At 58.8% G+C, this 22,864-nt stretch overlaps 2 protein-coding genes across 4 annotated transcripts in view; one reads left to right on the forward strand and one right to left on the reverse strand.

Moving 5' to 3' along the window:
• The window catches only part of RABEP1 (rabaptin, RAB GTPase binding effector protein 1), a 45,431-nt gene extending 38,276 nt beyond the window's left edge, over positions 1 to 7,155 (forward strand). The window contains exons 11-19 of one of the 2 annotated variants that reach the window (XM_038759811.1): positions 602 to 718; positions 1,254 to 1,352; positions 1,560 to 1,700; positions 2,645 to 2,834; positions 3,127 to 3,182; positions 4,599 to 4,697; positions 5,699 to 5,815; positions 5,888 to 5,995; positions 6,550 to 7,155. In XM_038759811.1, the coding sequence (XP_038615739.1) occupies positions 602 to 718; positions 1,254 to 1,352; positions 1,560 to 1,700; positions 2,645 to 2,834; positions 3,127 to 3,182; positions 4,599 to 4,697; positions 5,699 to 5,815; positions 5,888 to 5,989 (921 nt within the window). In that variant the 3' untranslated portion in view covers positions 5,990 to 5,995; positions 6,550 to 7,155. Of the gene's footprint in view, positions 1 to 601; positions 719 to 1,253; positions 1,353 to 1,559; positions 1,701 to 2,644; positions 2,835 to 3,126; positions 3,183 to 4,598; positions 4,698 to 5,698; positions 5,816 to 5,887 lie in introns of both variants that reach the window. The other variant, XM_038759810.1, reaches the window with a different exon arrangement.
• Positions 7,156 to 7,264: 109 nt separating this feature from the next.
• NUP88 (nucleoporin 88) lies at positions 7,265 to 21,434 on the reverse strand. 2 transcript variants are annotated; one of them, XM_038759813.1, is made up of 17 exons: positions 21,150 to 21,434; positions 15,410 to 15,579; positions 15,054 to 15,179; positions 14,266 to 14,352; positions 13,863 to 14,036; positions 13,456 to 13,642; positions 12,974 to 13,130; positions 9,560 to 9,658; positions 9,384 to 9,474; positions 9,136 to 9,237; positions 8,649 to 8,807; positions 8,433 to 8,558; positions 8,285 to 8,350; positions 8,103 to 8,183; positions 7,885 to 8,011; positions 7,665 to 7,783; positions 7,265 to 7,455 (listed from the first exon to the last, which is right to left on the reverse strand). In XM_038759813.1, the coding sequence occupies exons 1-17, from the start codon at positions 21,432 to 21,434 to the stop codon at positions 7,392 to 7,394; spliced, it is 2,220 nt and encodes a 739-aa protein (XP_038615741.1). In that variant the 3' UTR covers positions 7,265 to 7,391. The 2 variants fall into 2 exon arrangements, with proteins under 2 accessions (XP_038615741.1, XP_038615740.1); XM_038759812.1 differs by having other exon boundaries at positions 13,863 to 14,039.
• Between the last annotated feature and the right edge of the window lie 1,430 nt (positions 21,435 to 22,864).

Genomic DNA, 22,864 nt, shown 5'->3' on the forward strand with positions numbered 1-22,864 from the left:
AAGTGCCCATGGGGGTTCATTCATTCATTCAGTTGTATTTATTGAGCGCTTTTGTGTGCAGAGCACTGTACTAAGTGCTTGGGAAGTACAGGTTGGCAACATATAGAGACGGTTCCTACCCAACAGTGGGCTCGTTGCCCGGCAGAGCTTGGCTTCCCTAGCTGGCTGGGCATGTGATGCCACCCCCGCGGGGCCTGGGCTCAGGTGGGGTCATGGGGCCGGAGGGACGCGGGCTGCGTGACCTTGGGCGAGTCACTTCTCGGCGCCTCGCCTACCTCATCTGTAAACTGGGGATTAAGGCTGGGAGTTGGGGGTTGCACCGTGTCCAACCTGATTATATCTACCCCAGTGTCTGGTCCTGTGCTTGGAATATAGTAAGCGCTTAAATACCATTTAAAAAAAAAAAAAAAGCCCACCTGCCCCCAGCCTCAGAAATAGGACTCACCCTCTTTTTGTTCCGGGAAAAGGGCGGCAGCAGGGCTTCCGGCGTCGGTTCGGGGGTTTGCCTGGCAGGGGGGCTGGGCTGGTAAGCAGACGGGGCCCCCGTTGGGGAGCGGACCCAGACCCCTAACGCTCCCCGGCGGCGGGGGCCTTGGCGCAGGTGAAGCGGCTGCAAGCGATGCTGCGGCAGGCCAACGAGCAGCTGGAGCGCGGGTTGCGGGACAAGCAGGAGCTGGAGGAGGCCCTGACTGTGCGCGCCGAACACGCCCAGCACCAGGCAAGGAGGGGCCCCGCCTGTCTCCGGAGCCTCACTCATGTCCCCGGGTGGCTGTGGGGGCCGGGCGGGCCTCACCTCCGTCCGCTGGCATTGGGTTCGCCCTGGCCGGCCGGCCCGCGGACCATCCCTGCAAACCTCTAGGCTGGCGGGAGGGACGGCCACCCGCAAAGAGGAGCCCGCCTTCATTCATTCAGTCGTATTTGTTGAGCGCTAACTGTGTGCAGAGCACTGGACTAAGCGCTTGGGAAGTACAGGTTGGCAACATATAGAGATGGTCCCTATCCAACAGTGGGCTCACAGTCTAGAAGGACTTCAGGGCAAGAGGATTCTTCCAGGTGCCCTGGGGATCTGGAAAGCGCGGTGTGACCGTCCCCCAGCCGTCCTGGGTGATGGCCTCGCTGTCCCACCCCCCCAACTTAGTCGGGCCTCCCCGAGGCGACTGCACGGGGCGGATCGGGCCCAGTTGGCGGACCGGGAGTCGTGCGGGGCGGGGGGCGGCCCGGGAGCCAGCGGGCCGCCTGTGTTTTGGCCGCAGATCTCCACCCTGCTGCTGAGAGCCCAAGAGTCGGAGGCCGCCCTCGGCCAGCTGCAGCAGGACTTCTCCCAGGCCAAGAGGAGCGTCCAGGAGCAGATGGTGAGAGCAGAGCCGCCCGCGGACCCCACACACCATCGTGCGGCTCTCCGTCGGGTTGCCCCCGTCCAAGCCGGCCCCCAGGCCCGTGTGCGGCCGCCAGCCGGGCTCGCCTCTGGCTCCCGATGGTCCCCGAGTCGCTGGAGTGGGGGGCGCGGGCCCGGGGTCATGGCCCGCGGCTCAAGGCCCGGGTTCCGTGTCCCCTCGGAGGCTGTGCTGACGCAGTCCCGGGAGCAGGTCTCCGAGGAGCTGGCTCGGCTGCAGAGGGACAACGAGAGCCTCCAGGGCAAGCACAGCTGGCACGCGGCCCTGCAGCAGGCCGAGGACTTCATCCTCCCGGAATCCTCCGAGGTACCACTGGCCGGGCCGGCGCCAAGGGCAGGGAAGGGGCGGGGGTGGTGGAGACGAGGGGGCAGGGGGCGGGCCCGGTTGGTGGAACCCGCTAGCCAAACCTGGGGAGACACAAGGGCCCTCTGTGGCCAGGAATGACTTAATAATACTGTTTGTTAAGCGCTTACTATATGCCAAGCACTGTTCTGAACCCTGGCATAGATACAAGGTAATCAGGTTGGACACAGTCCCTGTCCCACGTAATAACAGTGATGGCATTTATTAAGCGCTTCTTATGTGCTAAGCACTATTCTAAGCGCCGGGGAGGTTACAAGGTGGTCAGGTTGTCCCACGGGGGGCTCACAGTCTTCATCCCCATTTTGGGGGAACTGAGGCCCAGAGAAGTGAAGTGACTTGCCCAAAGTCCTTCTAGACTGGTGAGCCCGCTGTTGGGTAGGGACCATCTCTATATGCTGCCAGCTTGTACTTCCCAAGCGCTTAGTCCAGTGCTCTGCACGCAGTAAGTGCTCAATAAGTACGATTGAATGAATGAATGAATGAATGAATGAAAGTCACACAGCTGACAGTCGGCAGAGCCGGGGTTTGAACCCGTGACCTCCGACTCCAAAGCCCGGGCTGTTTCCTCTGGGCCACGCTGCTTCTCCGCATAAGGCTCACACTCTTAAACCCCATTTTACAGATGAGGTAACCGAGGCGGAGAACTTGCCCAAGGTCACACAGCAGACAAGTAGTGGAGCCGGGATCAGAACCCACGGCCTCTGACTCCCAAGCCTGTGCTCCGGCCACTAGGCAATATTCGATTTGGCTAGGGGCTCACGCCAGCTGCCCACCCCCGCTCTGGGCGCTGCCACCCCCGACCCCAGGCACCCATCTGGCTGTTGGTGAATGTTTTCCGGGCCTCTCTCTCCCTCCTTGTCCGTCCTCCCCTGCACTCGTGGCTCCAGGAGCTCCGGGAGCTGGTCCTCCAGTACCGGGAGCACACCATCGGGGCGAGGACCGCCGCCGACCACCTGGAGGAGAAGCTCAAGGCCGAGATCCTCTTCCTGAAGGAACAGATCCAAGCGGAGCAGTGCCTGAAGGAGAACCTGGAGGAAACCCTGCAGCTGGAGATCGAGAACTGCAAGGAGGAGATTGGTGAGGGAGGGGGTCCCTCGGCCCGCCGCGGGGTCGGGGGGAACGGGCGTTGCCCGACGCCCGGACGGTTGAAAGCGATGGCGTGGGGCCGGGGGGAGCGAAGAGGCGAAGAGCAGTTGGAGGGGGTGAGCCCGCCCGGGGCCCAGGCGGAGGTTGGGCACTTGGGGAGTAGAGGCCACGCCAGCGTAGAGAGGGCGGGACTTTCTGGACCCCTTTAGGCCCGTGGCGGGGGCTTTGTAGAGTGTAGCGGGCTCCGGCCCATCTGACAGAACCACCTCCCTCCTCTCTCCAGCATGCATTTCCAGCCTCAAAGCTGAATTGGACAGAGTGAAGGCGGAGAAGGAGCAGGTACGTGGGCCCCGAAACCTATCTGTACGGCAGCGGGGGGAGCCGGGCTCTCCACAACCCCCTCTCCTGATCCCAATCACCACAGTTAATAATAATAATTAATAATGTTGGTATCTAAGCGCTTACTATGTGCAAAGCACTGTTCCAAGCGCTGGGGTGGATACAAGGTAAGCAGGTTGTCCCACGAGGTTGTCCCAGAGAAGCGGCGTGGCTCAGTGGAAAGAGCCCGGGCTTTGGAGGCAGTGGTCGTGGGTTCAAATCCTGGCTCCGCCAATTGTCAGCTGGGTGACTTTGGGCAAGTCACTTCACTTCTCTGGGCCTCAGTTACCTCATCTGTAAAATGGGGATTGACTGTGAGCCCCCCATGGGACAACCTGATCACCTTGTATCCCCCCAGCGCTTAGAACAGTGCTTTGCACGTAGTAAGCGCTTAATAAATGCCATCATCACATCACGAGGGGCTCACAGTCTTCATCCCAACTTTACAGATGAGGGAACTGAGGCTCAGAGAAGTGAAGTGACTTGCCCAAAGTCACCCAGCTGACAAGTGGCAGGGTGGGGATTTGAACCCATGGCCTCTGACTCCAAAGCCCGGGCTCTTTCCACTGAGCCACGCTGAGTTGGGTGGGATGGGTACTCTCTTCTGTTCCCTTCATTTCTCCCCCCACTACGTTTGTTGGCTTATTTTATGGTACTTGCTAAAGCGCTTAACGTGTCAAATGCTGTTCTAAGTACAAGTTAATTAGGTCGGACAGAGTCCCCCTCTGGCATGGGGGTTCGCAGTCTTAACTAGGGAGGAGAAATAGGTATTGGGTCCCCATTTTACAGCTGAGGAAACTGAGGCACAGAGTGGGGTAGTGACTTGCTCAGGGTCACAGAGCAAACAATTGGCAGAGCTGGGATTAATAATAATAATAATAATAATAATGGCATTTATTGATCACCTTGTAACCTCCCCAGCGCTTACAAGGTAACCTGATCACCTTGTAACCTCTCCAGCGCTTAGAACAGTGCTTTGCACATAGTAAGCACTTAATAAAGACCATCATCATTGTTATTATTTATTAAGCACATAATATGTGCAAAGCACTGTTCTAAGCGCTGGGGAGGCTACAAGGAGATCAGGTTGTCCCACGGGGGGCTCACAGTCTTCATCCCCATTTGACAGATGAAGGAACTGAGGCCCAGAGAAGTGAAGTGACTTGCCCACAGTCACACAGCTGACAAGTGGCGGAGCGGGGATTAGAACCCAGGACCTCTGACTCCCAGGACCACGTGGTCTTTCCATTAGGCTACACCGCTTCGGGCCAGGGGATGGTACCCCGACTGGCTCGGCCCCCCATCTGGGCTGGGCACCACCTACGCCCCCCGGTTCCCGATTTTTTTTTTTCACGTTGTCTCCACGTGACTTCGCAGCTGGAAGCGGGCCTGGCCGAGCGGGCGCAGCAGCTGGAGGGCCTCCGAGACCTCAAAGCTACGGCCGAAGAGCAGCTGAGGAAGGAGGCCGCCGCCAAGGTGAGTCGGGGCGGGGGCAGCGGCCGGAACCCCGCGCGGCTGGCCGGCGGATTGGGGTCGGAGGAGGAGAAATACCATTTACCGAGCACCCGCCCCGGGCGAGGCGCTGGGCGAAGCGATTGAGAAATATGAAGTAAAGAAGCGAGTGGGTCCCTGCCCGCGGGGAGCGACTGGTAGGAAAATTGTTTCCCAGGGGAATGAGTCGTCGTGGTAGGGCACGGTAAACAGCCGGATGGAAGAGCAGAGAAGGGGAAGGGCTGATGAGCGGCAGCGGAGTGATGATGGGGTGAAGCGGGTGAGGCCGGGGCCCATCTTGGATGGCTTTGGTTTTATCAACAAAGGCCTGGATGAGGCCCCGGGGCCTGCCAGGAGGAGGTAATGGTTTGGAAATGGTGCACGTGAATGTGAGGGTAGATGTGGTGTATATGCATCTGTGAGTGAATACATGTGCATGATGTACATAATAATAGTAATAATGATGATGGTATTAAGTGCTTACTATGTGCAAAGCACTGCTCTAAGCGCTGGGGAGGTTAAGGGTGATCAGGTTGTCCCACCGGGGGGCTCACCGTCTTCATCCCCATTTTACAGCTGAGGTCACTGAGGCCCAGAGAAGTGACTTGCCCGAAGTCACACAGCTAAGTGGCGGAGCGGGGATTTGAACCCATGACTTGTGACTCCAAAGCCCGGGCTCTTTCCCCTGAGCCACGCTGCTTCACATTTATATGGGGGGGGGGGGGGGGGGGGGGGGTCCGTCTTCCCTGCCATACCTGCTGCCCTCGGCTACCAGGGAGCGTCTCGGGCCTGGAGGTCCGAGGCCTGTAGGCCCGCCTGGGGCCTACAAGCACTTAGTACAGTGCTCTGCACACAGTAAGCGCTCAATAAATACGATTGATGATGATGATGATGGAGGTCCCCTGTGGCGCCCGGCGCGGAGCGTGGAGCTCAGCGTGCAGCGGCCGGCTATGGACTGCTGTTTCTCCTCCTCCTCTGGCCTCCAGGCCGACGCGGAGCAGCTGATGATGGAGGAGAAGAACAAGGCCCAGCGGCTGCAGACCGAGCTGGACGTCAGCGAGCAGGTGCAGCGGGATTTTGTCAAGCTGTCCCAGACGCTGCAGGTGAGGAGCGGGCCTGGGGGGCCGGGGCCGGGGGGCCGGGCCGGGCCCAAGACCACCGTTCCCCCTCCACAGGTGCAGCTGGAGCGCGTCCGCCAGGCCGACTCCCTGGAGCGGGTCCGGGCCATCCTGAACGACACCAAACTGACGGACATTAACCAGCTGCCCGAGACATGACCCCCGGTGGGCGCCGCCCCCCCCCCACGGGGGGCACTTTTAACTCCCCTTTCTAGCACCATTAATTCTTATTTAACTCTAACTCGAGGGGCTCGCGTGGCGGGGGGGGGGGGGCGGCCGGACGCTTGTTTGCGGAGAGAGGAGAGACTGGGTCCCGGACCAGGGCGCCCCACCTCCCGCCCCCACCCCTCCCAGGGTCCGCCGGGGGGGCCGGTTGACCTTCCTTTGTGTTTGAGTAGGGCTAGTCGGTAGCCAGGCCGAAAGCATAGCGCGCTGAATGACTATTTTATATTAAAATGAGAAGGGAGCGGGCCCGGGGTTGGGGCGGGAGGGGCGGGGCACCTTGACCCGTTTTTCTGTTGCCCGTTTGCCCGTTCCGGAACGGGCGCCGCCAAGGCTGGCATCCAGAAAGCACAAGCGAGGCGGCACGGAAGCCCCTCTGCGGGCAGCCCCGGGGCTCCCAACACTACACCCGTCCCCCCCACCCCACCCCGGCCCTAGATGGACGGACTCACCCCTGAGTTGACTGACCGGCTGAGACGACCCCCCCACACCCCCAGCCCTCTCTGCTCTTCGGGACCCGCGGGCGCCAGGCTCCGCCGCTGCTCGGGCCGCAGTCCGTGCGTGGACGATGAGGAGCTGGGGCGCCCGCCCTGAGCTGCTTGCCGGGCTGGCACCGGGTCGAGCCGTGGGTTCAGGCCCTCCCCCCCAGCAGACAGCCAGTGCCACCGGACTGGTGGCGGCGGCCCCCCCTGAGAGCCACGGCCAGGGGCTGACCTCCTTGGCCACTAAGAAATGGAGGTAAGAAACCTGACAATTTTTTCCGCGCCCCCATCCCCAAGCAACCACTTCGCTCTGCTCTTCCTCCCTCTGCCACCCAGCAGCGGCCTTCTCGCCAGGCGGACGTCGGTGGGTGTAGAGAGGAGGAGCCCGTCCTGTCCCTTGGCCGCAGGGGAAGGGTCCCCTTGGGCCCAGTATCCCTGCAGGCCACCCCACCCCGTGTGATGGAGGTGGGCCAGAGGGCGTGACACGGGCCTGTGCGGTGATGGCTGTGGCTCCGTTGCGGGCGGAGCCGGTGTAACCAACCGCTGTTAACTGTACTGAACGTGCGGGTGTGAGTGTGTGTCCATATGGAGGAAGTGTTCCCATTAAAACAAAAAGCTGCTCCTCGCTTGTGCCCGTCCCCTTCCTCCGCTCCTACAGCAAGGGGCTCACCGCCCCGGCCGCCGCCCACCCAGGGCACCTCGACTCCGCCAGCTCCACCTTTCCTTAAAAAATGCCTTTCTAGTTTATTCGAACGCTTTTTTTATATAAAAATAAGAGGGTGGACGGTAAGTAAAGAGGCGGTCGCTGTACCGGGCCTGGTCCCCCGACGGACGGGCTGCCCGTCGCTCCGCGGGCGCTAGAAGGTCACGTGGTTTCTGACGTCGTTGATTTGCTTGACCATCTCCCTGATGTGCTCACCCCTGCGCGGGGAGAGAAAGAGAGAGAGCAGTCAGTCGCTATAATGGTCAGTTGAGGGCTCAAGTGCCGGCTAGCGGCCCGGCCCCCAAGGGCATCGAGGTGGGCACACCCCACCCGTGCCCTCCCATTGTGGGGGTCCCATCCTTCCCCCCAAGGGAGGGAGGTGATGAGTGGCCCGGCCCCCCGCCGGGGGTTCAGCCCTTCCACTTACGCCTCTTTGAGCACCGTCTGGATGCACTGGCGCTGGTAGGCGCTGAGCGTGATGGTGGCTTTGTGGGGGCTCAGCCCCTTCCCCATCTTCTGCTGCTGATAGTCCTTCTTCATCGTCACCTGAGCGAGGGGAGGAGGGGAAAGGCCCGCAGCACCAGTCAGACCCCCGCCCCCCTTCCCTCCCCGCCCTTCGCCCGCCGTCCCGGGGGCCCCCCCCGCACCTGTTTGATGGCGTTGCCCAGGTGGCACAGCTGATCCAGGACCATCAGCAGTTCTTTCTTCATGTCCCGCTCGCTGTCCGACAGCACGGGCAGCTGGCAGTGGAAGTTGTAAAGCACTTTTTTCATCCTTTAAGGCGCGCAGAGAGAAGGGACCGTTAGTGGGCAGGGGGGCGGGAGGGGAATGGGCAGTCTCCCCCCCCGTCTGCGGCCCACCCGACCTGTTCATGATGTCTTCCTGCTTCTCTTTGGCCTCCTCGTACTTGTCGGCCAGCCGCTCCGCCGTCTCGCGCAGGCTTTTCCTGTACAACGCGGGAAGTGCTTGGAAGCCTCCCGGCCCCGGTTAGCGGGCGATGATGACGGGGAGGCAGGCCGCCCCTCTCCTCTCCCCCCCGCCCCATACCTTTCCTCACGACAGTAACTCAGATCTTCCAGTTGTTTCTTTTTCTGTCCACACAACAGCTTCACCCTGAAACGGGGGGGAGAAAAACAGGACAAGCGCGTGAGGGGGGCCAGGACGGAGGGTCTGCGGGCGGCAGGGCCGGGGTTACCTGCGCTGGATCTCCTCCCTGGCCAGGTCTTGCTTCAGGATGTACTCTTCCCTGAAGACTTGCGTGGCCCGGCTCAGTAGCTGGAGACATTCTGCGGGAGGGGGAGCCTCGTCCTTGGCGGAAGATCTGGGGGGAAGGAGAGGGAACGGTCCAGCCGCTTTCCCTCGGGAAGCGGCGGCCCCCTCCTCCCCGCCCCGCCGGCGTCACCGCCCTCACCTCAGAAAGGCCGGATTGGCCACGCTGCGCTGCAAGATGGTCCGGATGCGCTTCTCGAAGGAGTCCTGGGGGTCGGCCAGCAGTCGCAGGGGCGACTCGGCCACCTCCCCGTCCTCCCTGGCGCAGAGGAGCGGGGGGGAGGCCGGGTGGACCGTGGTCCTGCCGGGAACGGAGAGGCGGCCGCTGCTCCCCCTTCCAAAAGCTAATCACGCATCCCATGCACCCTCACCCCGCAACTTAAGCTCACCGCGAGGGAGACACCTGGTTTGGGGGTGGGAAGAGTGCAGGGGAGCAGGAAGGGAAGCAGTTCCAACCTCACGCCCCGCATTAAAAATCCCAAATCCTCTAACGGCTACCGTAACGGAACTTGAGACCACGGCCGGCTGGGAGCGAGGCCCGCTGGCTAAAGGTCCCCGAAAGGGCTCGGGTCAAACCCGGCGGCTGCCGTGCCGGAGGGGAGCGGGCCGGGGGGACGGGCCTCACGTACAGGAGCGGGCGTGTGAGACACTCATAGGTGCTGGTCACGCAGATCATCGTGGGCCCCAGGATGTCGGAGACGATCCAGAATCCTTGGATGGGCGCCGGCTGCCTAAGGGAGAAGTGCCCTCCTGGGTCCCACGACCGGGGGGCCCTTAGGAGGGAACTTGGGGCCGAGCCTGCAACCCAACCAAAATCCCGGGCCCCCCGAGGTGGAGCCGCTGGGGGAGGGAGGATGGACGGGCGAGCCTCCCTCACCTGCAGGGCAGCGGCTTCGTGCACAGGATGTGCTCCACGAAACACTTCTGGTCCGCAGCCAGGGCCTGCAGGCTGTCCTTGTCTTCCTCGTCTGCGGGCGGACGGTCAGAGTCAAGAGGGGCTTCTCCGGGGTCCCGGCCGCCGGGTGGGTCCGGCCGCACCCCCGGGGCGCTCACCGGAGGCGAGGAACTTGTTCAGTCTGTGGATCCACGTGAGGCCGACGCTGTGGACGCCGGCTTCGTGGGTGCAGTGGTATCTGGACGGGCACTTGGGGTCTGCAACGCACAGTCCCGGACCGTGACCCGAGAAAGCGGCGGCGAGAAACCCCCCCCACCCGCCGAGCCCGAGTCGGGGGCCGGGGACCCCTTGGAGATCCTCGGAAGAGGGGCGGAAAGTCCCAGCTCAGCCTGTCGTGAGCGGACCTCCAGAGATTGGCCCTCCTTCCCCCCAGACTGGGAAACGGGGAGCCAGAAACCGATTAACAAATTGATCTGTCAGCGGTACGGATTGGAATACCGCCTGGGCACGGAGCACTGCGTCAAGCGCTTGGGAGAGCACAGCGGAGTTAGTAGTAGATAACTACTACTAGTTACCTACTAGTTACTACTTCTCTACTACCAGAGAAGCAGCGTGGCTCAGTGGAAAGAGCCCGGGCTTTGGAGTCAGAGGCCATGGGTTCGAATGCCGCCTCTGCCACATGCCTGCTGTGTGATCTTGAGCAAGTCACTCAACTTCTCTGGGCCTCAGTTACCTCATCTGTAAAATGGGGATTAAGACTGTGAGAGCCACGTGGGACAACCTGATCACCCTGTAGCCTCCCCAGCGCTTAGAACACTGCTTTGCACATAGTAAGCGCTTAACAAATGCCACATTATTATTATTAGATAAGCCCAGCTGGGAAGTCGGCCACAAGATACTTGTAATGCTTTGAGGGAGGGGGAGGGAGTAGTCTCCTGCCGAAGTGGTGCTGGGGGGTGAGGGGGCTGCAGATGCTGCTCACACGAGCCGCGCTAGAAGGCCGATGCGAACTTTCCAAGGATACAACCGCCTGCCACACTGGGCTCACAGAGCCCAAACCCTGCTAAAGAGAAGCCGCCCCGCCTGATGGAAAGAGCAAGGGCCTGGGCTGCCATCCTTCACCACGTTGCCACGATCCACCCCTCATCAAGCTGCTACTCTGCTGCTCCAAGCACTCATCGCATCCCACCACGGCTACTGACGGCATCAGCCGCCACGCTGACCTCCCTGACTCGTCTCTCCCGGACGCTTCACTCTGCCGCCCGCGTCGTTTTTCTACAAAAACGTTCAGCCCGTGTTTCCCCTCTCCTAAAGAACCTCTGGTGGTTCTACACAAAAAAAAAAACACCAAACCTCCTCACCATCAACTTTAAAGTACTCAATCAGCTTGCCCCCCCAGCCTCACTTCTGTAGTCTCCTTCTCTACTGACGGCATCAGCCGCCATGCTGACCTCCCTGACTCGTCTCTCCCGGACGCTTCACTCTGCCGCCCGCGTCGTTTTTCTACAAAAACATTCAGCCCGTGTTTCCGCGCTCCTAAAGAACCTCTGGTGGTTCTACACGAAAAAAAACACCAAACCTCCTCACCACCAACTTTAAAGTGCTCAATCAGCTTGCCCCCTCAGCCTCACTTCTGTAATCTCCTTCTCCAACCCAGCGCGCTCTTCGCTCCACTAACGCAGACCTACTTACTCCCTGAACCTCCATCTCGCTGCCAACCCCTCGTCCACGTCTTCCCTCTGCCCTGACTCCGTCCCCCCTTCACATATACACCAGACCGTCACTCTCCCTGCTTCAAAACCTTACCAAATTCACATCTCTTCCCGGAGGGCTTCCCCAACTCAGCCCTCACCTTCCCTTCTCCGTCCCTTCTTCGTCGCCCCTGCACGTAGACCTGTTCCCTTTAAGCGCGTGACATTCACCCCACCCTCAGCTCCACGGTAATTTATTTCTATTAATGTCTGGTTTCGACCGTAAGCTCACTGTGGGCACGAAACCTTTCCACCACCTCTGTTGCACGGCACTCTCCCAAGTGCTTAGCCCAAGCTCTGCACACAGTAAGTACTCAATAAATAATAACAGCGGTATTAAGCACTTACTATGTGCCAAGGACTGTTCTGAGCGCTACCGTTGATGGATGAGGCAAGACACCTCATTTCTCTGTGCCTTAGTTCCCTCATCTGCAAAATGGGGATTCAACACCCATCCTCTCTCTCTCCTTTGGGCCCTGATCCCCCGTGTGGGACAGGGCCCCTAGGCAGGCTGATGAACTTCAGCGCTTAGAACAGTGCCTTGCACATAGTAAGCGCTTAATAAATGCCATCATTATTATTATTATAACTTGGGCCTGGCCCAGTGGTTGGCACATACTAACCGCCCCCTCAGCCGCTCTCCAGAGGAAGCTCGCCCCCCGCCCCGGTTCACCCACATGCTCAGTAGGGACTTGGCCACAGCAGAAGAGGAAATGGACATTTGGGCTTCCTCTTAGAGCCTGGGTGGGTCAGGGACCGGGGCCAATCTGACCGTCTCTGCAACCCGGTGCCCGCTTAGAGCCTAGTAAACGCTCGACACCATCAAGACCGGCTTGGGGGATTCCCCCCCAGGACCGAAAAGTAGCCCGAGACCATCAATCCCCACTGCTGTCAACCCCTGGAGACACTGAGTTAGGTCATCGGGAATGGCGTGAAAAGTGCTTAGTGTGGCCCCCCACCCCACGCTCCCATACAGGGCTTCTTACTGACTCCGAACCCTTACTCTTTCCATCCGTTTTCTCTTCCTCCTACCTAAACATCCGTCAGACAACGACTCTCCCCATCTTCAAAGCCTTACTAAAGACACAACTCCTCCAAGAGGCCTTCCCACACTAAGCCCTCCGTTCCTCTTCTCCCTCTCTCCTGCATCACTCGGACTTGCTCCCTTCATTCATTCCCCCCTCCCAGGCCCACGGCACTTATGTCCATACCTGTCATTTATTTAATAATAATGATAATAATGACATTTAAGCGCTTGCTTACTATGCGCAAAGCCCTGTTCTAAGCGCTGGAGAGGTTACAAGGTGATCGGGCTGTCCCACGGGGGGCTCAGTCTTCATCCCCATTTGACAGATGAGGGAACTGACGCGCAGAGAAATTAACTGACTCGCCCCAAGTCAGACAGCTGACAAGTGGCGGAGCCGGGATTTGAACCCACGACCTCCGACTCCAAAGCCCGGGCTCTTTTCCACGGAGCCACGCTGCTTCTTTTAATGTCTCTCTCTCCCCCGGTAGACTGTGAGCTCGTTTTGGGCAGGGAATGTGTCTGTTTATTGTTCCACCGGGCTCTCCCAAGCGCTGAGCACAGCGCTCTGCATACAGTAAGCGCTCAATAAATGCGATGGACCGATTGAGTGACTAAACTACTTTAGGTCCGCCTCCTCCACTAGGCTACCAGGAGGCTCCTTGAGGGCAGGGACCCTGCCTGCTAAGCCTGCTGGCCTCTCCCAAGCGCGGATCGCACCACAGGCGCTTGGTCCGCAGGCTCTCCCAGTCCCGACAGCTGTTGGCCACCCGACGACACCCGGCCGGCGGACTTACCTCTGTGGAGCTTAATGGGGCAGGAGAAATCCGACTCGAACGGGTCGTCGTCGTCGTCCTCTCCCGCCGCCAGTTTCAAGGCGAGCTCCAGCTCGACGCATTCGAAGACGTAGAGGGACGGAATGGGGTCGGACCTCGAGTCCCACGACTTCTCTGACTGCACAACACGGACGGCACGTCGGCCGCCGGCTCCACCAGGGGCCCTCCGGCCTCCCGGATATCCCCGTCCGGTTGGCCAGCGGTCGCTCCGCCGCTGGGATCAACTCCCCGCGGCACCGGGCTCCCCCGGCAGAGCTGCCGAGCATAGGCGTCCTCCCACCGGCCAGAGAACCGCGAGGCGAACGGCTGCCAGGACGGGAGTCCTCCCGGGGATCCCGGACCGCTGCTTCGTGGGCGAAGGGCAGCTCTGAGGGACCCAAGTCCCGCCCCCGGGTTGACCCGAGGCCGGATCACGCGGGGGAGGGCGGCCCCGCGCTACCTACCGTCTGGTCATCCCCGTCTTCCCCTTCCAGAACCACGCAGTGGTAGAGCATCCCGGCCTCGGTGGCGATGACCAGGATGTTGGGGACGCAGGGCAGGCAGAGGATGGCGCAGGCGTCGTAGCCGTAGTTGTCCTCGGCGGCGGGGTGCATCGGCAGCGGGCCCAGAGGCTTCCCCAGGCTCCCGGGGCTGCGGGCGGGTGGGCGACAGCGGGCACCCGTCGGGAGGACGGCCTTGGAGCCCGCCCCACCCAATTCACCTTCCCTTGGGGGCAACCACGCGTTCGCCCTACCCATCTTTCACCTGCGGCCACATGGTTGTGACCTTCCGGCCACCCCCACCACGCAGGAACCCAAGCGCGAAACTGAAACAGATTCTGCGTCTCCTCTGGTCCGTGCGGGGCCCCCACCTCTGCCGCAGGCTGACGTAGGCGAGGAAGGTCTCGCCGTTCTCGTACAGGATGTACAGCGGATGCGCCAGCACCTCGTCTCGCCCGAGCTGCCCCGACGCGTTCCTCGGCACGGCCGCCAGCGGCCCGAAGTCGAACGCCACGGCCGTCTCTCCGAGGGACGCGGTGTACGCCCTTCTGGACGGGTCGGAGACGGGGAGGGGGCGGGCGTTTGTCCCGGCACCTTTAGGTTGGCTTACCTCCCCCGGGGGTGGTCTCCTCGCACCCTCGGATTCACGACACCCTCCCCTCCCGCCGTGGCAGGCGGCGGCTGGCTACGTCTCTCCTCGGGAAAGGTCGGACCTGGCTCGGTGGCCGGGAATGTCCCTTGTGACGGTGGAATGGCAGCGGGCGGAAGACGTACCCTTTACTGAGCTGGAAGCTGTCCTCCTCGGCGTCGGAGAGCAGGATCACCTTGGCGGGGCTCTGGGGTTCCCGCAGGCTGTAAATCCTAGCAGCAGAAAGAGAACTGTGTGAGACACCAGGAGATCCCGGGGGCTCTCTCTTTAATCAGGGTATTTATTAAGTGCTCACTACGTGCCAGGCGCCGAACTAAGCGCCGGGGTGGGTACGAGCGAATCGGGTCGGACACAGTCCCTGTCCCTCGAGGGGCTCACAGTCTCAATCCCCCTTTTACAACCGCCGTCCACACCCCGAAACAGGACGGCCGCAAGCCTGCGGCAAGGGGCATTTTCTCGAGATGACCCTTAACCCACACCTCCTGTCTGCTCAACGTCCTCCGAGGGCTTCCCGATTCCCGCTGCGGTGAGCAAAACCTCCTCCGGACCGGTTCCAAGGCTCTCGCCACCTGACGTGTCGGGGGTCTGCCCCTGCCAGCTCCCCATCCGCCCCTCCCGAGAGAATCCCCTAACTCTCCGTCGCTCTCGTCTCTCCCACCGCCGATCCGGAGCTCCCCTCCCCGGAAAAATGATCTGGAAGACCTCGGCTCTACGTGCCCAGCCCGCTCGCTCCTAAAAACCTCACCTCCTCCGCCGCGCCACCCCGGGTCACAGAGGCTTTACGGTGGTCCGCACCCAGGAAGCGCTCAATAAATACAGTTGACCGATCGACGGACGGGGAGCTGACGGAGGGCAGGGGGACGGGGCTCCAGCCGAGGCTCCGCCCCCAGCCCGGGACGAGCGCGGCGCTCACCGGATCGTGTTGTCAGACGTCAGGAGCACGATGTGGGGGTCCTCCGTCTCCCCCGGGTACCAGGCCGCGTGATTCAGAGTCAGGGAGGTGGAGCTGGTGAAAAGCCTCTCGGCGATGGGGGTGGTGCTGCCATGCACAGACGGGCCCGGCCGTGAGAGCCGGGCCCTCCGGCTTCGCCCTCGCCCGGGAAACGCCCCCCCCCTCCCGCTCCGACCCCCGGGCTGAGCCGAGGAGCAGCGCGGCCCTCCCGGGCGGGTCACCTCGCTTCTCCGGGCCTCCGGCTCCTCGCCGGTAAAAACGGGGATAAGGCCCCCGGGCCGGGAGCCCCGCGAGGGGCCGGGACAGACGTCACTGACCTGCAGTTCACCGTCGATTTGCCGCCTTCAAACTCGGAGTTCTTTCCCCAGCGCTTGGGCAGCTCCAACACCATCAGTCCCGTGGTCCCTATGAGGGCTACGTGGTGCTGGGCGGGACTCAGCAGGACCTGGTAGACTTCGAACATCGGCGGATTTATACACAGCAGGCGCTGAAAAACCACAGGGAGGGCCGGTCAACGCGCCGGGAAAGGCAGAAATACATTTGCGGGTTATCCGGGAAAGCTTCCGTGCCACAAGTCATGGCACGGTATGACTTGAGGCCGTTGTTCCTTTAACCGCACTGTCCATGCACGACCCCTGAGTATAAGGCTCTGCCCCTATTGGGAGCTCGATCGATCAATCAATCAATCAACGGTATTTACTGAGCGCTTGAGTGCTTATTACATGCAGCGCTTGGAACAGTCCAATGTGACAGAACCGGCAGACAAAATCCCGGCCCACAAGGACTTTACAGTCTAGAGGGGGAGACGGACCACAGACGATCGATTGATTGATCAGCATTGGCTATTACCCAGGGAATGAGACTCCCAGATGCATCTAGCCCCCGTCCTTCCCTCCCCAGCGCTTAGAACGGTGCTTCATTCATTCGTTCATTCATTCCGTCGTATTAATCGAGCGCTTCCTGTGTGCAGAGCACTGTACTAAGCGCTTGGGAAGTAGGGAAGTAGTGTGGCTCAGCGGAAAGAGCCCGGGCTTTGAAGTCAGAGGTCATCGGTTCAAATCCCGGCTCTGCCACTGGTCAGCTGTGTGACTTTGGGCAAGTCACTTCATTTCTCTGGGCCTCAGTTACCTCCTCTGTAAAATGGGGATTAAGACTGTGAGCCCCACGCGGGACCGCCTGATCACCTTGTAAATTCCCCAGCGCTTAGAACAGTGCTTTGCACATAGTAAGCGCTTAATAAATGCTATCATTATTATTATTCCCACCAGCCATTTCGGACACTTAGGCAGTCTCTTGGCTCAATCAGTGGTATTGATTGAGTGCTTATTGTGCCCCCCGTTACACTGTAAGTTTGTTGGGAAGGCAACGTGTCTGTATACTGTTGTACTATCCTCTCCCAAGCACTTAGTACACGTGCCCTGTACACAGAAAGCGCTCAATAAATATACTTACCCGACTGACCGAAGGGCCCCGTACTAAGCGCTTTACCCCGACCTGCGGCACCGGGATCTGTATGTTTTATGGACTGTACATTTCAGTGACGTGTGTGACTTCTGGTTGAAAGAGAAGGAGCACGGCCTAGTGGTCAGACCCCGGGCCTGGGAATCAGAAGGACCTGATTCCGTCCCTTGTCTGCTCCGTTACCACGGGCGAGGCACTTCACTTCTCCGAGCCTCAGTTCCCTCGACTGCAAAATGGGGGATTAAGACTTTGAGGCCCATGTGGGACAAGGACTGTGTCCAACCTGATGAGCCTGCATCTATCCCAGCATTTAGTAATGCCTGACACAAAGTAAGAGCTTATCAAATACCATAAAGAAATATATACACGTACATATATTTTTATGTCCGTCGCCCCCATCGGAGAGTAAACTCCCTGGGAGAAGGGAGCACGCCACTGCTCTGTGTTTGACTTTCCCAAGCCAACACTCCCCACCACCTGGCCCCACGTGCCCCGTCTGTTCCCTTCCCGCATCAGCTTTTATTCTCTATCCCTCCTCCCCCCTGACCCCCCCAGAAACAAACACACACACACACACACAGAGACCCCCAAGCCAATCTTCTAGCCGGACCTTGCTCTTGACTCTCATACCGTCCCCCTGGCTCCCACTCCCCTGCAACTATACCCCCAAATCCATCAGAACTCAGACTTCCCCATAATCAAAGTCCTCCTGGAAGCCACCACCTCCTCCTCTGGCAAGCCTTCCCTGATTCAATCCCTGAACCACAAGGCGAATCCATCTCTGGCCCTTTTGACCCCACCTACGCTCATCCCCAGCCCTCGGGTCTACTGGCTTATTTAGCTGTACGTGCAGCCACTTACCCTGATCAACTCTGCTTAAGAATATATTAATGGCATTTGTTAAGCGCTTACTATGTGCAGAGCACGGTTCTAAGTGCTGGGGGGGATACAAGGTGATCAAGTTGTCCCATGTGGGGCTCACAGTCTTAATCCCCATTTTCCGGGTAACTGAGGTTCAGAGAAGTGAAGTGACTTGCCCAAGGTCACACAGCAGACACGTGGCGGAGCCGGATTCAAACCCATGACCTCTGACTCCAAAGCCCGGGCTCTTTCCACTGAGCCACGCTGCTTCTCTATGACAGACAGAATATGTCTGTTTCGGTCTCCGGCGTGCGAGCAGGCAGGAAACGAGCCGTGGGCGCGTAGTTTAGCGCTGGGCACCGGGTGGGTGCTCCAAAAATGCCACCGCTACTATAGTTCAGCTGCTTTTCTAAGTACTGAAAAAGGACTTATTCCATCCTAGCTAACTGCTTCAGCCCATCCACTTACTCCTCGTAAAATCCCTCCAAAATCCAAGACGACAGTCTGACAACACTGCTCAAACCAGGCGTAGTTTTACATCGCCTCTTCAATAATAACAACAGTACTGTTGGTAAGTGCTTTCTGTTTGCTAAGCACTGCCCTAATCACTGGGGGAGTAAGGACAATGAGCCTCCCATTATCCCAGCCCCCCCGACTCGCTGGAGAAAAACGCTTCCAGACCCGCATCCCCCCCAGAAACCTTCCTAGATTTCCCCCCAAACCCAATCTCATCGCGCTTAATGCCGAGGAGGCCCGTTCTAGGCAGGCGGGGAACACACACAAACTACAAACACAATCCCCACACCCCAAATGCGTTCATTCAATAATAATTATTATAATAATAAAAACGATGGCATTTGTGAAGCGCTTACTACGTGCAAAGCACTGTTCTAAGCGCTGGGGAAGATACAAGGTGATCAGGTTGGCCCACGTGGGGCTCACGGTCTTCATCCCCATTTTACAGATGAGGGAACTGAGGCCCAGAGAAGTGAAGTTTTCTAGACTGCGAGCCCACTGTTGGGTAGGGACCGTCTCTATATGTTGCCAAACTGTACTTCCTAAGCGCTTAGTACAGTGCTCTGCACACAGTAAGCGCTCAATAAATACGATTGAATGAATGAATGAAGTGACTTGCCCACTTTGTACTTAGTGAGCGCTTACGGTGCACAGGGCATTGTACTAAGTGCTTGGGAAAGTACAGTACACTAATAAACAGACACAGTCCCTGCCCATAAACTTATTTATGCTCCCTTTTAAGATGGGAGGTCCCTGAGGGTCAGGGACCAAGCCTAATTCCTACTCGTGTATTCCTTCCCAGCGCTTAGTGATCTGCACACATTAAGCGCCTAATAAATACAACTATTCTTTGCCAGCTAATGGAGGGGACACTAGCTCTCAGTTAACCAGGAAGCCAGTAAAGAGTGAGCAATAGCTTCATTGGATTAATTTTATTAGACTCTCCCAAGTGCTGGGTACAGTGCTCTGCACAAACCAGGTGAGCAATAAATACTACCGGTTGATCTAAACAGAAGTGGAGAAATAGATATATTCATTCAAACTTCTTGGCATTATCCTCGACTCACCTCTCGTTCAGCCCAAACAAACTATCACCAAATTTTATCAGTCTAACCTACACAACATTGCTAAAATCTGCCCTATCCTCTCCACTCAATAAGCACAATTAGCATCATTATCCAAATTGTTACCACGCTAATCCAAGCACTTATCCTAAGCGCTGGGGAGGCTACAAGGTGATCAAGGTGTCCCACGGGGGGCTCACAGTCTTAATCCCCATTTTACAGATGAGGGAACTGAGGCCCAGAGAAGCGAAGCGACTTGCCCAAAGCCACGCAGCTGGCAATTGGCAGAGCCGGGATTTGAACCCACGACCTCTGACTCCAAAGCCCGGGCTCTTGCCACTGAGCCAAGCTGCTTCTCCAGTATTAAGTAATAATATTAAGTATTAATCCAGTACCACGTGGAACAACCTGATCACTTTGTATTCATTCATTCAATCGCCTATAATAACAATAAATATAATAATATAATATATAAATATAATAATAATAAGTAAATTCACTTATTTTACTTGTACCTATCTATTCTATTTATTTTATTTTGTTAGTATGTTTGGTTTTGTTCTGTCTCCCCCTTCTAGACTGTGAGCCCGCTGTTGGGTAGGGACTGTCTCTATATGTTGCCAGCTTGTACTTCCCAAGCGCTTAGTACAGTGCTCTGCACACAGTAAGCGCTCAGTAAATACGATTGATTGATTGATCATCTTTACTGAGCCCTTACTGTGTGCAGAGCACCGTATTAAGCGCTTGGGAAGTCCAAGTTGGCAACACACAGAGACGGTGCCTACCCAACAGCGGGCTCACAGTCTAGAAGGGGGAGACAGACGACAAAACAACACACATTAACAAGATAAAATAAATAAATATGCACCAATAAAATAGAGTAACAAATCTGTATAAACATATATTCAGGTGCCGTGGGGAGGGGAAGGAGGTACGGCTGAGTAGAGATTCATTCATTCTACCGTATTTATTGAGCGCTTCCTGTGTGCAGAGCACTGGACTAAGCGCTGGGGAAGTCCAAGTTGGCAACATATAGGGACGGTCCCTACCCAACAGCGGGCTCACAGTCTAGAAGGGGGAGACAGACAACAAAACCAAACATATTAACAAAATCAAATAAGTATGTACCAATAAAATAAATAGGGAAATAAATCTGTACAAACATATCTACAGGTGCTGTGGGGAGGGGAAGGAGGTACGGCTGAGCAGAGATTCATTCATTCAATCGTATTTATTGAGCGCTTACTGCGTGCAGGGCACTGGACTAAGCGCTTGGGAAGTGCAAGTTGGCAACATCTAGAGACGGCCCCTACCCAACAGTGGGCTCACAGTCTAAAAGGGGGAGACAGAGAACAAAACCAAACATATTAACAAAATAAAATAAGTATGTACCAATAAAATAAACAGAGTAACAAATCTGTACAACCATATATACAGGTGCTGTGAGGAGGGGAAGGAGGTAAGGCGGGGGGGGGGGATGGAGAGGGGGAGGAGGGGGCTCATTCATTCAATCGTATTTATTGAGCGCTTCCTGTGTGCAGAGCACTGCACTAAGCGCTTGGGAAGTCCAAGTTGGCAACATCTAGAGACGGTCCCTACCCAACAGTGGGCTCACAGTCTAAAAGGGGGAGACGGAGAACAAAACCAAACATACTGACAAAATAAAATAAATAAATATGTACCAATAAAATAGAGTAATAAATCTGTACAAACATATATATATGCAGGTGCTGTGGGGAGGGGGAGGAGGTACGGCTGAGTAGAGATTCATTCATTCAACCGTATTTATTGAGCGCTTCCTGTGTGCAGGGCACTGGACTAAGCGCTGGGGAAGTCCAAGTTGGCAACATTCATTCATTCAATCGTATTTACTGAGCGCTTCCTGTGTGCAGAGCACTGGACTAAGCGCTGGGGAAGGACAAGTAGGCAACACATAGAGACGGTCCCCACCCAACAGCGGGCTCACAGTCTAGGGGGGGGGGAGACGGACCACAAAACCAAACATATTAACAAGATAAAATATAAATATGTACCAATAAAATAGAGTAATAAATCCGGGCTCCCAGGGTAGACGACTACCGGAAAAGGCAGCGCGGAGCCCTGTGCTAAGCGTTGGGGGGAGGGGGGGAGGGAGGGGGTGTCGCCGCCGTCGCACCTGGTATCGGTCGAGGCCGTGGGGGGTTCCGGCGTCCAGGCCCCGGAGGCGGACGGCCAACAAGGCGCCGCAGGCCCGCTCCCAGAGGACCAGGTCGCCGCCCACACCCACCACCAGGTTCCTCGGCAACGGCGGATTCTGGGGGGGCGCGGGGCCCGGGGGCGGAGAGGGGGGTCCCGGGGCCCTCAGCCCGTCGCGGAGCCGCAGGAACACGGCGTGCTGCCACAGCCACGACCGCCAGCCCTCCGGCTCCGCCTCGGCGCCCGACGCCTCAGGCGCCGCCATCTTGCCCCAACCGCCTCCCCGGACGCCTCCACCAATCAGCGCCCGGAACACGGCCGCCGCGCGCCCACCAGGAACCCCCCGCCCCGGCTACGCGCATGCGCGCGCCTCCACCATCTTGCCCCAACCGCCTCCCCGGACGCCTCCACCAATCAGCGCCCGGAACACGGACGCCGCGCGCCCACCAGGAACCCCCCCCCCGCTACGCGCATGCGCGCGCCTCCACCATCTTGCCCCAACCGCCTCCCCGGACGCCTCCACCAATCAGCGCCCGGAACACGGACGCCGCAAGCCCACCAGGACACCCCCCCCTCCCTTCCCGCTGCGCGCATGCGCGCGCCTCCACCATCTTTCCCCAACCGCCTCCCCGGACGCCTCCACCAATCAGCGCCTGGAACACGGACGCCGCAAGCCCACCAGGGACCCCCGCTGCGCGCATGCGCGCGCCTCCACCATCTTGCCCCAACCGCCTCCCCGGACGCCTCCACCAATCAGCGCCCGGAACACGGACGCCGCAAGCCCACCAGGACACCCCCTCTCCCTTCCCGCTGCGCGCATGCGCGCGCCTCCACCATCCTTCCCCAACCACCTCCCCGGACGCCTTCACCAATCAGCGCCCGGAACACGGCCGCCGCGCGCCCACCAGGGACCCCCGATGCGCGCATGCGCGCGCCTCCACCATCTTGCCCCAACCGCCTCCCCGGACGCCTCCACCAATCAGCGCCCGGAACACGGACGCCGCAAGCGCACCAGTACACCCCGATGTGCGCATGCGCGCGCCTCCGCCATCTTGCCCCAACCGCCTCCCCGGACGCTTCGACGAATCAGCGCCCGGAACACGGCCGCCGCGCGCCCACGAGGACCCCCCCCCCACCCCCGCAGCACGCATGCGCGCGCCGCCGCCATCTTGCCCCAACCGTCTCCACCAATCAGCGCCCGGAACACGGCCACCGCGCGCCCACGAGGACCCCCCCAGCCCCCGCCGCGCGCACGCGCACGGGGCGGGGTGCTCCCCCGCCCGGCAGCCAATCCGCAGCCCCGCGGGGCGGCCGACGGGCCAATCCGGAGCGTCCGTGGCGGGAGGGAGGCGGGGCCGCCAGAGGGGCGGAGCCTCGGGATTCCTTCCTTCCCTCCTGCATTCAATCATCTTTATGAATAACATTCATTCATTCATTCAATCGTATTTTTTGAGCGCTTACTGTGTGCAGAACACTCTATATGTTGCCAACTTGTACTTCCCAAGCGCTTAGTCCAGTGCTCTGCACACAGTAAGCGCTCAATAAATACGACTGATTGAGGTTGATTTGCTGGGCGCCCACTGTGGCACTTAATATATACCCTAATAAACAGAATAAAGAGTTGCCAACTTGTACTTCCCAAGCGCTTAGTACAGTGCTCTGCACACAGTAAGCGCTCAATAAATAAATACGATT

Source organism: Tachyglossus aculeatus, chromosome 17, assembly GCF_015852505.1.
Source record: "Tachyglossus aculeatus isolate mTacAcu1 chromosome 17, mTacAcu1.pri, whole genome shotgun sequence".
In the NCBI taxonomy this organism is placed as follows: domain Eukaryota; kingdom Metazoa; phylum Chordata; class Mammalia; order Monotremata; family Tachyglossidae; genus Tachyglossus; species Tachyglossus aculeatus.

Excerpts from the sequence above, each read along its gene's own strand:
- NUP88 (XM_038759812.1), bottom strand. The coding sequence starts at position 21,434 with ATGGCGGCGCCTGAGGCGTCGGGCGCCGAGGCGGAGCCGGAGGGCTGG. Across the intron at positions 14,040-14,265 it reads AGCTTCCAGCTCAGTAAAGG|AAGGGCGTACACCGCGTCCC; the intron begins GTACGTCTTCCG and ends CGACCCGTCCAG. Across the intron at positions 8,012-8,102 it reads CAGGAAGACATCATGAACAG|GATGAAAAAAGTGCTTTACA; the intron begins GTCGGGTGGGCC and ends CGCGCCTTAAAG.